We start from the raw sequence: 19,421 nt of genomic DNA on the forward strand, positions 1-19,421 counted from the left end.
TCCCTGACCAGGAATCGAACCCGGGCCCCTTGCATTGGGAGTGTGGAGTTGTAACCACTGCGCCACCAGGGAAGTCCCCATTCTTTATTTCTGTTAAAATATTTTTTATTTCTAGCACTTCTTTTGGAATCTTTCTTAGAGTTTCTGTTTCTGTGCTTACGTTACTCATCTGTTCTTGCACATTGTCCGCTTTTTTCCTTAGATCCCTTAGCATATTATTCATAGTTATTTTAGGTCTGAAATTTTTAAAACTTTGCCATATCCAACTCCAGTTCTGATGATTACTCTGTCTCTTTAAGCTGTGTTTTTTTATCTTTCAGGATGCCTTGTAATTTTTTGTTTAAACCTGTACATGATGTACTGGGTAAAGAGAACTGAAGTAAATAGGCCTCTACTGTGAAGTTTTATGTTTATTTGGCTAGGAATTAGCCTGTGTTTACTGTTTGCTGTAGCCGTAGGTGTCAGAGGCTAAATTTTCCTCTGGTGACCTTGTTTTTGTCTCTTCTGTGTCTTTGGGTTTCTATAAAGACTTCTTCTTAAATAAGGTCTGAGACATGCAGTTCTTTCCATTGTAATCCCCTGTTATTATATAGGAGTCCTATAGATGTAGTGGTAAAGTTTAAGGGGAAGGGATGCATTCTATAGACCTATGATTGGACCTCAGTCTTTTAGCGAACCTGTACCCCTGGGGTGTAACCTTATAAATTATTTCTCAGTTTACTCCCTCTGGTGAGATGAGAAGACTGGAGTTGGTTATTTCCCTTATGCCACATGAAGGGGCTGGTGTTGGGTGTTTTTCTTTCCCTATGTGGGAGACTGGACCAGGCCTCAATTGGGTATTTCCGTTCTCTTGGTTGTTAGGCTTTGGTAAAATCTCAGTAAAATAGTTTCTCTTGAAGACAGGCCTTTTTAAGGATAACAGTATTCTCTGGGTATATTTCAAAATGGCTACCATTGTGGCTGGAAAAGATACTTGATATGATTTCAATCTTCTTAAATTTGTTAAAACGTTTTGTGGCTAAAAACATGATATATCCTGGAGACACTTGGTCATGTTGTGTAATCCCCATAATGTTCTGTTGGATTAGCTGCTAATATTTAGTTGTGGACTTTTATATCTATTCACAAGGGTTATTGGTCTATAATTTTCTTTTCTTGTGATGTCTTTATCTGGCTTTGATATCATAGTAATGCTGACTTCATAGAATGAGTTCAGAAGTTTTCCCTTGTTTTCTATTTTTTGAAAGAGTTTAGAAGAATTGGTGTTAATTGTTCTTTAAATATTTGGTAGAATTCACCAGTGAAGGCATCTGGTCCTGGACTTTTCTTCGTTGGAAGGTTTTTTATTTATTTATTTATTTATTTATTTATGGCTGTGTTGGGTCTTCGTTTCTGTGCCAGGGCTTTCTCTAGTTGCGGCGAGCGGGGGCCACTCTTCATCGCGGTGCGCGGGCCTCTCACTATCGCGGCCTCTCTTGTTGCGGAGCACAGGCTCCAGACGCGCAGGCTCAGTAGTTGTGGCTCACGGACCCAGTTGCTCCGCGGCATGTGGGATCTTCCCAGACCAGGGCTCGAACCCGTGTCCCCTGCATTGGCAGGCAGACTCCCAACCACTGCGCCACCAGGGAAGCCCCCGTTGGAAGGTTTTTGATCACTGATTCAGTCTCTTTACTTGTTATGAGTCTATTGAGATTTTCTATTTCTTCTTCAGTCTACATCATTTGTGTGTTTCTAGAAATTGGTCCATTTCATCTATGTTTTCTAATTTATTGGTGTATAATTATTCATATTATTTTCTTATAATCCTTTTTATTTTTGTAATGTTGGTAATAATGTCTCTACTTTCATTTCTGATTTTATTTTCATCATCTCTCTTTATTGGTTTAGCTAAAGATTTGTCAATTTTGTTGATATTTTCAAAGAAATAACTTGATTTCATTGATTCTATTGTCTTTCTATTGTGTGTTATTGTACTTATCTCCATTCTAATTTTCATTATTTCTTTCCTTCTGCTAACTTTGGGTTTATTTTACTCTTCTTTTCCTATTTTCTCAAGGTGTAAAGTTAGCCCTTTGCAGCTTATAAATTTCCCTGTGAGCACTGCCTTCACTGCACCCCATAAGTTTTGGGGTGTTATATTTTTGTTTTTAATCCTCTCTGTGTTCTGATTTCCCTTGTGATTTCTTCTTTGAACCTTTGGTTATTGAAGAGGGTGTTGTTTAATATCTATATATTTGTGAATTTTCCAGTTTTCCTTCTATTACTGATTTCTAATATCATTCCATTATGGTTGAAGAAGATACTTTGTATGATTTGTATGATTTTATGATTTTAATCTTTTAAAGTTTATTGAGACTAAATTCTTGGCTTAACATAATACCTGTCCTGGAGAATATTCCACGTGCACTTGAGAAGAATGTGAATTGTGCTCTATAGTTTGGAGTGTTCTATACATGTCTGTTATATCTATTTTGTATGTAGTGTTGTTTAAGCCTTCTCTATCCCTGTTAATCTTCTATCAAAATTTTGTATCCATTATTGAAAGTGAGGTATTGTAGTCTCCAAGTATTATTGTTGAACTGTCTATTTCTCCCTTCAATTCTGTCAATGTTTCCTTCATATATTTTGGAAGTTGTTTGTTTGCTGTATATGTGTTTATAATTGTTATATATTCTTGATGAACTGACACTTTTGTGAATATATAATGTCCTCCTTTGTCTCTTGTAACAGTTTTTGACTTAAGGTCTGTTTGTCTGATATTAGTATAACCACCCCAGTTCTCTTTTGGTTACTATTTACATGGAATATTTTTTCATTGTTTTATTACTTTCACCTATTTGTGTCTTTTTATATTGTTGAGTGTTGAATTTTGTTGTAATCCTTTAATGATTACAACATTAAATAAGAAGTCTGCCATCACTTTCATTGTTGTTCTACTGTATGCAATATGCATTTTTCTTTGGCTGCTTTTAAGACCTGATTGTTATATTTAGTTTTTAACAGTTTGACTATGATATGCCTAGGAGTGGTCCTTGTATTTCTGCTGCACTATTTATAAAGAGACAAATACTAGTAACAACTCAAATGTCTAAGAATTTGAGAATTGCTAAATATTCATTGATATAATGGAGCGGCATTGAGTAAATATGTAGATTATATTGGTACAAGATAAAGTATATATGAAATAATGTTTAGTAAAAAGTAGAATGTATATATATACAAAGATTTGAAAAAGGAAAAATGTTTATACAAGAAACATAAATTTAATAGAGTTATATAAGTAGTTTTTTAAGGTAAAAGTTTTCTTCCTCTGAAAACCTATTTTTTATAACAGATTTTTGAGATATAGTTCACATATGACAAAATTTTCCCATGCAAAGTATACACTTAAAGTGTACAATCTAATGGTTTTAAATATGTTCATGGAGTTGTTCAACCGTCACCACAATCAATTTTAGAAAAAGTTTACCACCCCAGCAAGAAACCCCATACCTTCTAGCAGCCACTTACCATTCCCCCAACACCCACAGTCCTAGACAACCACTGATTAACTTTCTCTCTCTGTGGATTTGCCTGTTCTGGACATTCTATATAAATGGAGTCATACAGTGTCTGGTGTTTTCTGACTGGCTTTTTCACTTAGCATAATGTTTTCAAAGTTTATCCATGGTGTAGCATGTATCAAAACTTTCTTTTTTATTGTTAAGTAATGTTCCAATGTTATCATTTTTATATCATAATTAACATTATAGTAAAGCCTTTTAGGGTAGATTCCCTAATATGGAATTAGTGGATCAGAGGAAATGAACCTTCATTTCCTATTGTATTTCAGTCTTATTTGTCTATATACCTCAAAAGACTACATCAATAATGTGATTTTACATTAAATTCCTGGAAACACAAACAAACATTAAAGAGAAAATCCTTTGATCACTGCTCTCTCCCACTCCACTCCTCACCCCTTGGGCCTCTTCCTCTACTTTCTACCCTTAGACGCAGCCATTATCCTGAGTTTGGTACATATCCTTTCAACTCATTTTTAAAAAGTCTCTCCTTCCCCTGTCTCTGTCCGTATATGCATATGTATAGACACATTTTAAAGGTTTTAAATTACATGTTATATGGAGGTTAATGAATCCATTGTGATGCCTGCAACATAAATCCCTATGTGCATTATTAAATAGAACAAAAACTAATTATTATCACTTCTATCCTTTCCATTAATATTCATATCATATAAATAAACCATGGTGTAATGGGAGATGTGAATCCCTATAATTGACTCTAATAGCCATCCTAATAATTCATCCCATGCCCTCAAGATAACACCATACTGTATTTCAGGAGGCTATTTTAATTTCAAGGAAGGTAAATAGGATTAATTTCAAGGGGCTGCAGATTCCGTGTGGGACCAAAGCACTCAATTTGATTATAGATTTGATAATTGATTAACTCATTCTTAAACTCAAAAAGGGGTACCTAAATTACTATATAATGGGAGTAGACAATTAAATCGGCCATTTAAAAAGTGGAACCTTGTGAACTAACCCAAATATTTAACAGGCACTCTGCTGGTATTTGGTTTCATAGGACAAAATATTTGATTATTTAGTTGTGGAGGAGGACTCTGGCATTATTCAGCAGTCAGAGTGACTGATCAGTTATAACAGGTTTCCTGGCTGCAGTATGAAAGCTAGATGGCCATGATTTGTTACTCAAATCTCTTGATTTTTTTTTTTTCTGGAAATGATTTCTCTTTATACAAAATACCTGGTGGCAGCACATATCATTCATATTTTCATGTAGTTGAGTCTGAATTTCTCATGTTTCCTGGGCCGCCTTTAAACTCTGAGGATTAAGATACCATCTCAGGTAATCTTAAGGCAAAGGCCATTTGGTTATTTTTCTTGGCAGCTGGATCTCCAACTGTCTTAAACTATCTTAAGAAAAACTAGGGAAAGGACTGAATAATAAGACCCCAGGGCTTCCCTGGTGGCGCAGTGGTTAAGAATCCTCCTGCCAGTGCAGGGGACACTGGTTCAATCCTTGGTCCGGGAAGATCCCACATGCCGTGGAGCAACTAAGCCCGTGCGCCACAACTACTGAGCCTGTGCTCTAGAGCCTGCGAGCCACAACTACTGAGCCTGCGTGCCACTACTAACGAAGCCCTCGCACCTAGAGCCCCTGCTCTGCAACAAGAGAAGCCATGGCAAGAGAAGCCTGCGCACCTCAACGAAGAGTAGCCCCTGCTCGCCGCAACTAGAGAAAGCCCGCGTGCAGCAATGAAGACCCAACGCAGCCAGATATAAATAAATAAATTTATAAAAAATAAAAATAAAAAAATAAGACCCCATACCAAAATTATTTTTAAAGTTTCAAAATTTTAATTCACTCTATTTAAAAACACTATGCTGCCTTTTTAGATCACTCTACCACTGAATCACTCATGCTAAAGTATTATATTGCCTTTTTAGAAGATGAGAAAGCAGTGCTACCATTTTTTTTCGGTTTGTTTTGAATTAGAATTTAGTAGGAATATCAGACAGATACTAGTTGCAGCACTTACCTATATTCTAGCTCCTCTTCCCCATTCATAATGGAGACCTACTCAGTAAATGGAGTTGGGCATTTACATACAATAGCAAGTGAGGAATGAGCAGAAGCACTGTGCTCGTGTAGAACCCACGCTAAGACCTTTGAGGCAGTGAGAAAAAACAAGATGTGCAGTAAGCCTAATTCAGTTTGGATTTATTTTGTATGCTTAATGATTAGTGTAAAAGAACTGTGCCCATTTTAGCTTATAATTAGCATCCACAACCCCTTTTTCACAGAGCTGTAACCTTAAATTTTTTTTAAAAAAGAACATCTATTATATGTCAGATTCTGGATATGGTGTTTTGTGTATCTTTCTCTCCTTGTTCAACACTTAACAGCTTTTCCGGGAGAGTAGGTATTAGTAGTATTCCCATTTTTTAGATGAAGTTAAAAGAGGTCAGGAGACCTGACCAAAGACTGGCAACGGGGGGTTGGGGAGAGCCATTTTGAAATCTGGAAGGTCTGCCGCCCCTCTTCTTGTCAGGCTCTAACCCAGAGCTGGGTTTAAACAGCCTAGAAGGCAGTGAAGCGGGACAAATGCTGGGCTTCACTTCACCAGGCTCTGCTGCCAGGGAGATGTGTGACCTTAGGTATTTGGACTGCAGTGGCCTCTATCCTGAAGAGATCATCTTTCCACCGCAAACCAGATGATCCGTGAGGCCTGGCGATCCACGTGCTGCAGGGCCCAGTTTCGACCGTTTCTCACACCGGTGTTGCTGGAGGAAACCAGCTGACTACCACGCCCTCCTTGGAACTTACCAGGCCGGCCTGTTTCAGTATCTGTATGCTTATCAAGGTGCAAAACATATCAACACAGAGCCTGGCCTTGCTTGCACCTAGGTTTCCCCACACCGCCCCCAGAGTCCACTGTACGAGAATTGGGGAAGAATCCTGGGTGCTTATTGCTAATTACATCTCGCTCGTGGAGAGAGGCTCTTGACAGCGTTCAAAGTGGGGTTCTCGTAGACTCTGCAGACCCAGGGCAGGTTTTCTCCGGAACGCGCGTCCGGGTGTCCACGGCGGGGTGGAGGCGGAGAAGAGGGTGCAGGAGGTAGCCGCAGCGAACTCGCGCAGCCCCGCACGCCGCCCTCCCCCTGCGCATCCTACGGCGCCGGCCTCCGCGGAGGAAGCGGAGGCACAGCGGCGGCCGCAGGCTAGGCACGGGTTGCGGGCCCAGGTGCCACCGCGGGTGCTTCCGACGTCCGCACCTCCTGCCCCCGGGCTACCGGCCTGTCCCCGCCCCTCCGCCTGCCTGCAGGTGAAGCAGCCAAGGCCGCTGAGTAGGTGCGTGGGGATGATCTCACCCGCGCGCTCCGCGCCAGGAGGAGGAGGAGCGGGAGCAAATCCAACTTCCGGGTAGTGAAGCCGCAAGCCACCGGCATCTTGCTTTTTCTTCCCCCCTCCCCCCACTGTACCCCTCGCCTCTCCCTCCTTTCTTTTTATTCCCGGCCCCACCTGCCAAAATGAACAGCTCGGACGAGGAGAAGCAGCTGCAGCTCATCTCCAGTCTGAAGGAGCAAGGTAGGCGGGCGTGTGGCCGCCAGGTGCGGGCAGCCGCGGCCCATGGGTGGGGACGGCTCCAGGGCGCTGGCTTGGCGGTGGTGGAAGCTGGGCGGGAGGGGTTGCGGCCGTCGTAGTCACCCCCGGTAGCTCCGTCACCCGTGGAGAAGCATTCTTCGCGCCCCGCGCGCTTTGGCGAGCTCGGGGCGGAGGGTAACGTGCTTTGCTTGTGCCTGGGAGTGTCGTGCCCGGCAGGGCGGGGAGCGCTACCCGTTGGTCGCTTTAGCCGGCCATGGGGGTTGAGGGGAAGGGCCAAGGATTTGGCGGGGACAAGGTCCCACGGTACCACCGTATACGCGGGGGAAGCGAGTGGGGCTGATAATTTTGGAGAGGCGGCGGTTTAGGCAGCTCTGCCGGCCTCGCTCCCTGGCCTTGGCCCCCCCTTGCACGTTGGCGCCTGCGGCGCTGCTTGACAGCCTTTCCGAGCTTTTCATTCTGGTTTGGCCTAGTTCCTCTTTCCTTAGCAGCGAGGATTTGCAGGCCACGGTATGTTTTATCGCTTCCCGTTTTTAGCAATTTATTTGTCAGTGAGGCAACACCCTGCCTGTGCGGGGCTTCTTGAATTAGGACTTGGCTCTGGTTCGCAGGAAAGCCATGTACATGCATTTCTACATTGCCTGGTAGCTAGATAAAGAACTGTTTTAATCTCTTAATAAAGAACTGTCTTAGTCAGTGATTTTCATCACTTAACCACACTTCTGAACAAAGCCAAATTAAGATCATATGTGAACCTAACACTTTTTAAATTTAAAATTATTATTACCCTGACCAAAGGTGGCCTGAGAATATGGGTCAAGAAAGAGAGGAACCATGCAGATTTAGGAAGTAAAAATGTGTAGAACATATGTTTTTCTGAATAACTTGCTTACATGGCCGTATAGTGGAAGGGACCCCGCTCTGTGGCTAATCCTGGTGTTTAATCCCAGCTCTTTCACTTCCCTTGACTTAACTCACCAGCTCTGTGAACTTGGAAGAGTCTGCTCCCTTCCGTGGGTCTTATGGTTAATCAAGCCTGACCTGACTCGGCGCAAGAGCTAAAGCAGATGATTTTATGAGGTCTGTCCAGTACTGTGACCTGTTGCTCCTTGAGACCACAAACATACCATTCATAAGGGTATTTTGATCCCTCTGGAGTCCACACTCCTGAGAACAAATCTCAATGTGACTGTTAGTAACTGTGTGACCTTGGGGAAATTATCAATATTTAACCTCGAAAATGGACAGAACACATTATTCCTCTGTGCTATCTAGCATCTAGAAAGTGCTGGATAAATATTAATGGCTTTTGCCTTCCCAGTACCGTCAACTCCCATCCTAGGTTAGTCTAAGGTCATAAAGTCACAAGAATCAGTGAATCTAGTGGGTGGGCAACATGCCTTTCTGTGGAATTTCTCAAGTGTTTTAGTGAAGGGCTGGATTTTATTAGTATTTTATTCCTAATAACACTACCCCCCTCACCCAACATAAAGACTCTTAATTCATATTCTAGACTGTTGGAGCTTTCATTATTGGTAATATCTGTCAGATACCAGATCTTTTGATGGATGGTCAGTTTTTAAATAATGTTAAAATTTAAAATTTCACTTCTTTTCATGCTGTATATAATTTCAAGGATAATTTAACAGTGCAGATAATCCACAAGTTATTTATATTTGATTTTGGAACACATCTCTGTCTCTGTGTTGGATGTGAGACTTGAGAAAAACAGACGATTCTTAAGTTTCTGGTTCTCCAGTTATGTTGGAAAACAAACAAATCCATGCATTAGTATTTTTAGAGGATATATTTCCTCAATTTTGGGCATGTTAAAGGCAATAGAACAGTTAGACTTTGAAATTTGTGTTTCTTAAAGAGTATACTTTTTTTTTTTTTAGGATATTGAGTCTGGTTACACAGGTGTTGGGGTTTTTATCAGCCCATGGTGTAATTTTTATACATTTCAAAATAGGGGCATTTGTCAGTGGATCATAGACTGTGATAGCAAGTGACTTATTTCAAGAGTATTTAATTGCTGTTTAACCTACGGAACTAACTGGGAAGCTAGGGATTTGAAGTGGAAAACCTGGCAACTAGGTGTTTGGGCTTTTACCAATATTATGATCAATTTTGTAAGCCGGTGTGTGTGATTTATTTTTAAAAGTAGACAGTACTTTTTACAGCCTGTTAAATAACATTGTGAATAATTCCACTACTATTTAATGTGAACAAGAAGAACCATTATCAATTAAATACTCTGTTTTTCTTTTTTTAGGCTGAGTAAACCTATTCATTTACTCCTTTGACAAATACCAGGTACCTGTCATAAGTGGGGCCCATGTCCTGGGCACTGGGGAAAGAGATGGTGAACCAGACAGACAAGTTTATTGTCTAGTAGACAGTCATTAATCAAATAATCATACAAATCAGTTTGTACAATTAAAATTTGTTTTTCTAGGATAGATTCTTAGAAATGGAATTGTTGGCTTAGAGGGCATATACATATAAAGTTTTGCTAGGCATTGCAAAAGTGCCCCCCTCCCCAGATGGCTGTATCAGTTCACATTCGCCCCAGAAGTGTCCATTTTCCCATGCATTGGTCAACAGTGACCAACAGCAGTCTTTACTAATTTGACAGCCTGACAGGTTGCTTAATTTTTGCCAATCTGATGAACAAAAATGGTACCTTTAAAAAATTTGTTTGACCTGGTTATTAGTGAGGTTTGAAATCTTTTTACATGTTTATTGGTCATTTAGGTTTCATCATATCATTTCTTCCCTAGTGTATTTTAAGTCTAAAATTTGAACCCATTCCACAGGAGGGTGTTCAGAAAGAAGGTTGCCATCAACTCTAAATGGCAAAGCTGACAGCAGCCTTCCCTAATGTGAAGTCTTTAGTGGTGTGGTGAATAAGGTTGCTTTTGACAAAAGTTGTGAAATGTAATGACGGAGTCTGTCATAATATGAACAATCTCTAATTTATACTTAACATTCCCTAAGCTCTATGTCTTATAAATCACACCCACTTCTGAATTACTTCAAAACATTGTATGTTCCCTTCTAGTGAATGGTATAATTAGTTATATTATGTCTTTCTAGAAAGTTATATTATGTCCCTTTAAAAAAAATTAGCCAGTGTGCGATTGCTTATGTTCAAGCAGATGTTGAGGTAATGAGGTAATTCTCCTTTTGTCTTTTTTGTGGCTTTATTTTATTGGACTGATTGACATCTTTAATGCACTGAGAAATGGCAACTTGCGATACTATTTCCAATGCATATTTCCTAGCTTACTAAAGTGGACATTTTCCTTACAAAACATAATACAATGTTCAGAATTCTGTTGGGAAATGATAGACTTAGCTCAGCATTTGTTTAAGGTACATGATTTTCTTTGTATTTCATTCAGCCCACATGCATTGAATATTCATAGCCAGGCACTGTGCTAGGCCTCAGAGATATAGAGATGGAAAAAACCTTGTCCCTGCTGGTGAGGAGTTCCTAGTTTAGAGATGGTGGTAGAGTGTCTAACTGGCCTCATTTGGGTCATGTGTTTAAAGTCCTTTGGCCAGCGAAGGGCAGGGCACCTTGATTGGCAGCCTCCACAAAGACCAATGGATTGGAGTAGTCCAAAAAAGAATGGTGTGCCACTACCAGAGGGGGATGCGGGCTAGGAAGACACAAACAGCAGATGTCCACTAAACTGTCATCATCATAATGCTATGTCATTTGGATCTTGTTGAGGAAGGTTTGAAGAGAATGATTGCCACTTAGCAAAAAGGATGTTCTAATGTAAGACCAAAACAACAACAACAAACAAATAAAAGTTATGGGCTATTCTTGGACTGACACTATTTAAAATGGTAAGATAATTTGTTTTAAAGCAAGGTAACCTTCTTTCATCTTGAGAGTTGGTATCATTTTCTTCAAGATTATTGAGCTAGTGCTTAAGGTACACATGGAAATTAAGTTTATTCTTAGAACAGAGTTAGTAATTAAAAGAGGCTTCCAGTGTTCCCTTGGCTTCCAGGCTAGAAAGTAGCTAGAGCTTTATTTTGACAAAAGGGTCTGAAACTGTTGTCTACCACAATGACCCTATTTATCTGGAAAAGCTGAAGCATTGTCAATCTCGGGTCCATACAAAGTCAGTCAGTAGAAAGCCGTTTGGGACTAAATGGTTGCCTTGGTGTCAGGTGCAAACTTGGCTTTACACCACTATTTTCCAAGTGTGGTCCAGGGACCAACTGTATCTGAACAGCCAGGGTACATATGTACTTACTTAGTTACCTCTGAAAAGGCTGGTAAATTTATATTTCTTCATCTGGTTACATTTTTGTAAGATTTATATTTAAAATTTTTTGCTTTTAGAACAAAGTTATTACATGGATTGAGAAAACTGCACAGGATACAAATGAACATCTCAGTGAATTATTTTTAAAAAGCAAGTATGTTTCTAACAACGCTTAAATCAGAACATTTCCAGAAGCCCCTTCATAACCCCTCCAATCACTATCACCTTCCTCTTCCCAAAGATATCCAATGCCACTGAAGATAAGTTTTGCAAGTTTCTGAAATTTACATAAACGGAATCATACAGTGTGTATTATTTGCTTCAGTCCTCTTTCACTCATTATGTGTGTGGGATTTATCAATATTGTTGCATGTAGTTATAGTTCGTTTGTTTGCATTGCTGAGTAGTATTCCACTGTATGAACATACCAAAAAATATTTAAGCTAATATAGTGGAGATCAGGGGTCAGCAGACTTTTTCTGTAGATGGCAGAGATAAGTATTTTAGGCTTTGTGGGCCGTATGATTTTTGTAAACCAGAGTATTAAAAATGCATTTTCCTAAAGTTGGTGAGCCACTGCCAAAGAGTCCCCGGTTGGGGTGACCCTCTGTGAGATGGACATTCAGCATGGCCTGAGGAACTACAACTTCTAGTCAGAATTTCACTATTCACCTAACACTGCCATTAGGTAGATCAGCCTTACTTCTGTTTTTTTAAAAAATTAAATTAAAAAATAAACATATGCTCACAGAAGAAAAAAAGCATATGGAATAAAAAGTACAATTACCTGTTCCTTCTAACTCATTATTTCTCAATCTTTATTTCATTATACTCCCCAAAGGAGTCTTTTTAGAGATTTTTTCCCCTAATCACTTCCCCTCCCCATGAAATTTTAATACCGCAGATACACTCTGCATCTTTTTGTGTACTGTGATCCTTTGGAGAGCTACAAGCCGTTGTCATATCTAATATTTTTTTCCTCTTTGAGGGTGACCCGTTGATAATGCATGTTCTAACCCCATTTCCATTTCTCAAAGTTATCTACTGTTAACCTTTTGTTGTATTTCCTTCTGGAAATTGTGTTTGTACGTACATATATATTTGTCATTAATATATATTATAGAATTCATACCAGTACATATAGAGTTAAACCTTTAAAAATTGATTGCATAATGTTCCATGTAGGGATCTCCCACAGTGTAGTTAATGTCCTCTGGAAAACAAACTTCTGTATTTCTATTTTTTTTTTTTATTAAAAATAATGCTTCTGGCAATAGAGAAGAGTTGGAGACATCAGTATGAACTCATGTTTAGCTTAATATAGATACCGATGGTTACATATAGAAATATTTACAGATGTGTATATATGTATTGGGTTAGTATACAGACATTTATTTCCTTGCTCTTTCAGCTGAGAGCCTAGGTGTACCAGTAGCAGTGGGCACATCTAGCTCCAGAACATGGCTTGTAATACCATTCTCCAGTAAAAGGAACAGGGCTCCTGGGAGAAATGGCTGATTGTAGGGCTGGAGTGACTGGGGCAGGATATATACAAGATGAGCCTCGAGTATCTTGTAGTTACTAGAAAGTAAGGAAGTGCTCAAAAAAATGAGCCCACAATGATGGGGATATGTCAAAGAGATATAAGAACCAACTGAAAGAACTTCCAGTGGCCAAAGATGGAACAATTTGAACAACAAAATACTGGATTATAACCCAAAGTATAAAATAAATATTCATGAGTCCATACTGATATAAATAAATGAGAAGAGACACATCTTCCATGCAGAACAGTTCCAAATAATTTATGTATCCTCCCGCTCCAAGGGCCGTGGAGCATAATGCCCTGCTCTGTAAGTGTGGGGTATGCGTAGTGACTTCCTTCCAAAGGGGGGTAAATAGTAACTTTAAAGTGGAGAAACCTGGCAGACATTACCTCAGTTAGGTCATCTAGGTCAACTTCAATAGTGATTTAAGTCATGTTGATAGTGTGTACCTTTGATGTGAGATGATGAAAATGGCACTTCACCTCTGTGGTCCTCCCCTAAAAACCTATAGCCCCAGTCTCATCATGAGGAAACCATCCCAGGTTGGGGAACATTTTACAAAATATCTGATCAGTGCTCCTCAAAGTTATCAAAAACAAGGAAAGTCTGAGAAACTTGTCACAGCCTAGAGATGTCTAAGGAGACATGACGACTAAATATAATGTGGTATCTGGATGGGATACTGGAACAAAAATAAAACATTAGGTAAAAACTAAGGAAATAAGATAATGTATGGACTTTAGTTTGTAATAATGTGTCAATATTGGTCCATTAATTGAAATAAATGTACCATACTAATGTAAGATGTTAATAATAGAAACTGGGTGTAGGATATATGGGAGTTCTACTATGTGTGTAGTTTTGCTATGAATCTAAAGTTTATAAAACCAAAATTTATTCAAAACAGTAATGCTGCTTACATCCTTTGTACACATATATCTCTGTAAGTGCAGCTGTAGGAAAAATTCTCAGAAGTGTTAGATCCAAAATTGTTAGATCCAAAAAGTATGTATATTTTAAACTTTGTTGTGCTGTAGATTTTATTCTGTAGAGCTGTTAACACAGCCAAGCTTTGCTTTAAAATGTAGAAGGAACACTGCTTTTTTCTCTTCTTCCCATGTTGGTTAAGCATTTTATTTCATTTATTTTTTATTGATGTATCTAAGCATTGTAAACATTAAAACACGAGTTCTGAAATTTTTGTTTGGTGCAGTGAACAGTAATATATTAGGATCCTTTTAGTCACTTGATTCTATCTGAAATCCTGTATGGCACAAACCAGGGTATGATTCTGAGATTGAGATTATATATATATATCTCAATATATATGTATGTATATATACATACACACATGTATATATATATATATATTTGTTTGTTTTAAATACGGCTTTGAGGAGCAGTTTTAGATTACAGAAAAATTGAGCAGAAGGTACAGAGAATTCCCTCATCTCCCCCCACCCCCCTGCCCCCGTTTTCCCTTATTATTATCATCTTGCATTAGTGTGGTACAGGTCTTAGAATTGATGAGCCAATATTGATACACTATTGTTAACTAAAGTCCATAGTTTACATTAGGGTTTATTCTTTGTGTTGTACATTCCATGGGTTTTGACAGATGTATGACATGTACCCATCATTACATTATCAAACAGAATAATTTCACTGCTCCAAAAATTTCCTCTGTTCTACCTGTTCATCCCTCTCACCTTACCCTGGAACTCCTGGCAACTACTGATCTTTTTACTGGCTCCGTAGTTTTGTTTTTTTCCATAATGTTATATAGTTGTAATTGTACAGAGTGTAGCATTTTTAGATTGGCTTCTTGCATGTAGCAATATGCATTTAGGCTTCCTACATGTCTTTTGTGCTTGACAGCTCATTTGTTTCTCTTTATCACTGAATAATACTCCATTGTATAGATGTACCATTGTTAGTTTATCCATTCACTTGTTGGTGCACATCACGGTTGCTTCCAAGTTTTGGCAGTTAGGAATAAAACTGCTATAAACATTCATGTAGTGGTTGGGTATGGGGGAAGGGAATAGTCCTGTGATAGGGTCTTGGTCTTTAAGTGAGCCTGTGCCCCAGAGCTGTGACTTTCACGAGTGCTTCTCAGTTCCAGTTTTCCCTGTCCGTGAGACAAGAAGGCTACAAGGTGCTGGAGTTGGTTATTACCTTGCCTTTAATCTGTTAGGCTCTAATAAAATAATTTCTCTTGAGGGAAGATCTTGTTATAAAGAACAGAATGCTCTGGGCATATTTCGTGATGGCTACTTTTCCCCTCCCCTGCCAGAAACAATAGGGAAATTTTCTCAGTATTCACTGTGAGGACCTGGTAGTACTCCTGGAGTTAAAACTCAAAAAAGTGTCGGGGCTTCTTAAGATCGGCCCACGCCTGGAGTTTTTAACTCTCAAACTTGTTGGAACTGAGCCTCTAGCAATTTGTTAATTACAGTTTAGATTTTTTTTCCTATCTTGGCACATGAGGGTGTTTCTGCACCTTGGCTTCTGCTCCAATAAGTTGTGATTCTCTGTATCTGTCTGAGTGTATCTCTAATTTTTGGAGTAGTGATTTGCCCTGTGACTTCAGTCCTGTCCTGGATCCAAGAAGAGTTGTTGATTTTCAGTTTGTTCAGCTTTTTTTGTTGTTGTGAGGACCAGAGTGTCGGCTTACAAGCTCCTTACATGCCAGACCAGAAACCAGACTTATATACGTATTTTAAAGTTCTCAGTTTCCTTCCTTTCTGTTGGTTACCTTGAAGTCATTAATATAGTTTGTTGAGATTACTTCTTAAGCATCATTAAATCATTAACACTGTACTGTGTGTTCTATCAGGTAAAGAGTGAATTACAGGTTTGCTATAATTTCTTTTTAGATGTGAAATCTCTCACCTTTGTTTTTTGATCAGGTTTTCCAGCAGTGTTTCCCTGGCTTTTCTAATGCTTTAATTAACAACTGAGGTATAAACGACTTCTCTTTCTATTCTGGCTTTAAGAGCAGGACCTATTGGGATGTGTGCAGAAGTGAATAATGTCCTAATTGAACATTATCTGTTATGACTTATGTCCTCATACCCCATTAGTAAGAGATGTTTCAAGGCTCCATGAGCCTCAAAGATGTAAACTCAGTGGATGAGAATATACATTAGAAGACCTCATGAGGCAGTGTTTTTCTGGTTATATTTGATGGCTATTTAAAGCTTCATTTTTATTAAGTATCTTGTTGCAACATACGATTTAAGAGGCCCTTTTAATATGGGGAGGAAAGTATGTGCTCTTTCATGATTTGTTCATGTGAAGACCTAGATCCATTCTTCCTCCTTCCTGAATTTAACACCCATTTATCAAGTGCCTACTATATGTCAGGCATTGTGCTAGAAGAGGGCGTCTGGATGCATAAAGACATAGTCTTCAACCTAGAGGGTCATTTCTGGTCTAGTGCTTTAGCACACTGCACACAGTAGTGCTCATAAATGTTTTTTACATGCGTGGCCTTTAGGATCAGTAGACTGGTTCTGCTTCCACCATTCCTTACTGTGGGATCTGACTTTTCTATGCATTTGTGTCTTCACTTTTAAAGGGGAGATGTTAATATTTGGCTTAATTGCTCTACATCACAGATTTATATGAACCACTCATTCATTCAACATAGGCATAGACTCTGTGCTTTGTATTCTGCTGAGTGTAAGGTATATAGCAAGGAATTGAGTGGGAGAAAAGACAAGAAAACAGACCTGTGTTCAGACAACTTATAATGTTGCATGTAGATGCTCCAAAAGAGATCTATGAACAGTGTATTTTGGTAGTATATTAGAAATATAAATGCTGATTTTTGCCCCTGTTATATGGGGAGAGTTTCTTAGAAGAAATGACAGTTGAACTGCATTGAAAAGGAGGAGGTAGGGAAGGTGGGGAAGGGAAGACCTTGCAGGCAGAGGGGAAAATATTTGTAAAGACACTTGGGTATGAAAGGTCTTAGAGGGTTTAAGGAAGCATTGGGACTTTGGGTTTGATGGAGTGAGTGTGGTCTCTGATTGGGGAGAGGAGAGGAGAGTGGGGTTCCCAGGTTGTGAAGCTAACATCTTTGGTGGCTTTTAAACAAGAGAATGAAATAACCAGGTTTCTTTGTTACAATGCTAACTAGTATCTACCTTGTAAAGAATGAACTTGGCATAGAGGGAAGCTAGAGTCTAGATGAGAGGGTTTTGCTATTATTGAGGGTCAGAAATAGGGCAGAGATACTGGCAATAGAGGAAGGGCAGATTGGAGAGACATTTTGAGATCTGAGCAGTTGATGATCCTTTGGTGGTGGGGGAAAGTGGGGAATCAAGGGGGATCCTGAGGTACTAGCTTGAGAACTAGGTAGATGATGGTCCTGTATACAGGAAGTAAGAGGTTTGGGTGAAATGGAATTGATGAGTTCACTTTCTAACATGTTGAGTTTGAGGTGCTTGTAAGGTATGTGGACAGAGATGTCCAGAACTGTACTGTTCAGTAGAACTTTCAGCTGTGATGGAAGTGTTCTGTGTCCACTGTCCACAGTGGTAGCCACTAGCCACATGTAGCTATTGAGCACTTGAAATGTGGTCAGAGCAGCTGAAGAGCTGAATTTTAAATGTTATTTAATTTTAATTAATGTAAGTGTAAGTAGCCACATGTGGCTAGTGGCTACCATATTTGACAGTGCAGGTCTAGATGGTGTTGGTTGGAAATACTGATCTGGAGCTAATGCTAGGGTAGGGTGGTTAGGCTTCCTGGGTCTGAGAGGTCTCCAGGGGCACGGGACTCTAAAATGCTGAAACTGGAGAAGGCCCAGGCAAGCTGATTGTTGCTCACCCTAGCCAGAGCTGTTATTGGCCTGTAATTCTGAACTTTAGTTGTCAGGTTTCTCAAACAACTAAGTCTACTCAGCTGCTTCCTGGGATGGCTACGTCATGGTTTGCAGCTTGTAAAGAAAATTCTCTTTCTTGGCATTAGCGGGTTAGAATATAGAACCAGCATGATTCTTAAAGCACATGCTTTGCCTGATATTCTCCTTGTTTTCTCCACATTTTCCTTTTTCTTCCATTCTATACTCCTATGTAGTGAGTCCCCTCTTTGGCTGCACATTAAAATCACCTGGGGTGCTTAGCTCTTACAGAAATACGGATGTCCAAGGTCCACCTAGTTAAATCAGAATCTTGGGTTGGGGGTGAGTGGAGAGGAGGCTAGAGAGCTGTAGGATTTAAAAGCTCCCCTGGTGATTCTAATGTGCAGCCAGGATTGAAAAGTACAGCTTCAGACATGCTTCCACTTCTTTGCCACCTTCTTTTTTTACTACAACGAACTACAGTTGATCTTTAACCCCCCTCTCTCCTCCTTTTCTTTGGTGGAAGGTACTAGTACTTAGGATTTCAGAGATTTTCTGCTCTGCCATCTTTCAGGCCATGTATCACTGAAGTAAGCCTGAGACCGAAGGCATTAGGGAGCAGCCTAATCTCTTGTCATACTCACAGATTTGACATACCTTGCTGTATCAGTAATGATAAGCTTTAACATGTATTCAACATTTAATATGCCTAAGCACTCTTGTTGCATGTTAGCTCACCTACTCTTTTTTTTTTTAATTTTTATTTATTTATTTATTTATTTATGGCTGTGTTGGGTCTTCGTTTCTGTGCGAGGGCTTTCTCTAGTTGCGGCAAGCGGGGGCCACTCTTCATCGCGGTGCGCGGGCCTCTCACTATCGCGGCCTCTCTTGTTGCGGAGCACAGGCTCCAGACGCGCAGGCTCAGTAATTATGGCTCATGGGCCCAGCTGCTCTGCGGCATGTGGGATATTCCCAGTCCAGGGCTCGAACCCGTGTCCCCTGCATTGGCAGGCAGATTCTCAACCACTGCGCCACCAGGGAATCCCCTCACCTACTCTTAATAAGAACACTATGAGAGATGTACAGTTATTATTCCTATTTTCCAGATGACGAATCTGAGATGCAGAGAGTAAGCAGTTTGCCCAAGGTACCTGGCTAAGTTAAGTGCTTGGGCTGCACTTTTAAATTGCTGTGCTGTGTGACTTTACAGTATAGTGAAATATGCTGTATCTGTAAATGCAAGGGATGAAGTCTTCCCAAGCTGCAGATATCTTTCACATGACAGAGAATTGGTCAAAATCATTTCTTCTTTTTTTATTGAGTAATTCAAAATTTGGAGGATCTCTCTCATCAAATCACTTGAGTTGCACAGCTCATGTTAAAAATTTTTGAAACTGTGAGCCAGTTGTGAAACAATAAGGCTTTCTCTGTGACCCTTTGGCATTGCCAAAAAAGAAGTAGCTGAATAACATAGGTCATTATAGTTTTTACCAGTTTTGCTAAAGATGCGGTTACACATGTTTTCACTATGGTATATGTGTATGTGAATATTGTTTAGGGCAGTAAGCTTGGTTTTTTTAAATTCAAAGAAATAAAAATATA

The 19,421-nt window shown here is 39.7% G+C and overlaps 1 protein-coding gene across 6 annotated transcripts in view; it reads left to right on the forward strand.

The window, feature by feature from the left end:
• Positions 1-6,719: 6,719 nt before the first annotated feature.
• Positions 6,720-19,421, forward strand: part of SHTN1 (shootin 1) — a 101,624-nt gene continuing 88,922 nt past the window's right edge. The window contains exons 1-2 of one of the 6 annotated variants that reach the window (XM_036828439.1): positions 6,723-7,116; positions 11,498-11,574. Coding sequence is in view for 3 of the 6 variants with exons in the window: in XM_036828442.1 (XP_036684337.1) it covers positions 7,059-7,116 (58 nt within the window). In the remaining 3 variants the exon portion in view is untranslated. Of the gene's footprint in view, positions 7,117-7,282; positions 7,309-11,497; positions 11,575-19,421 lie in introns of those variants that run through there. The other 5 variants (XM_036828442.1, XM_036828438.1, XM_036828437.1 and 2 more) reach the window with 5 other exon arrangements.

The sequence above is a fragment of the Balaenoptera musculus genome, chromosome 16, assembly GCF_009873245.2.
Source record: "Balaenoptera musculus isolate JJ_BM4_2016_0621 chromosome 16, mBalMus1.pri.v3, whole genome shotgun sequence".
NCBI lineage: Eukaryota > Metazoa > Chordata > Mammalia > Artiodactyla > Balaenopteridae > Balaenoptera > Balaenoptera musculus.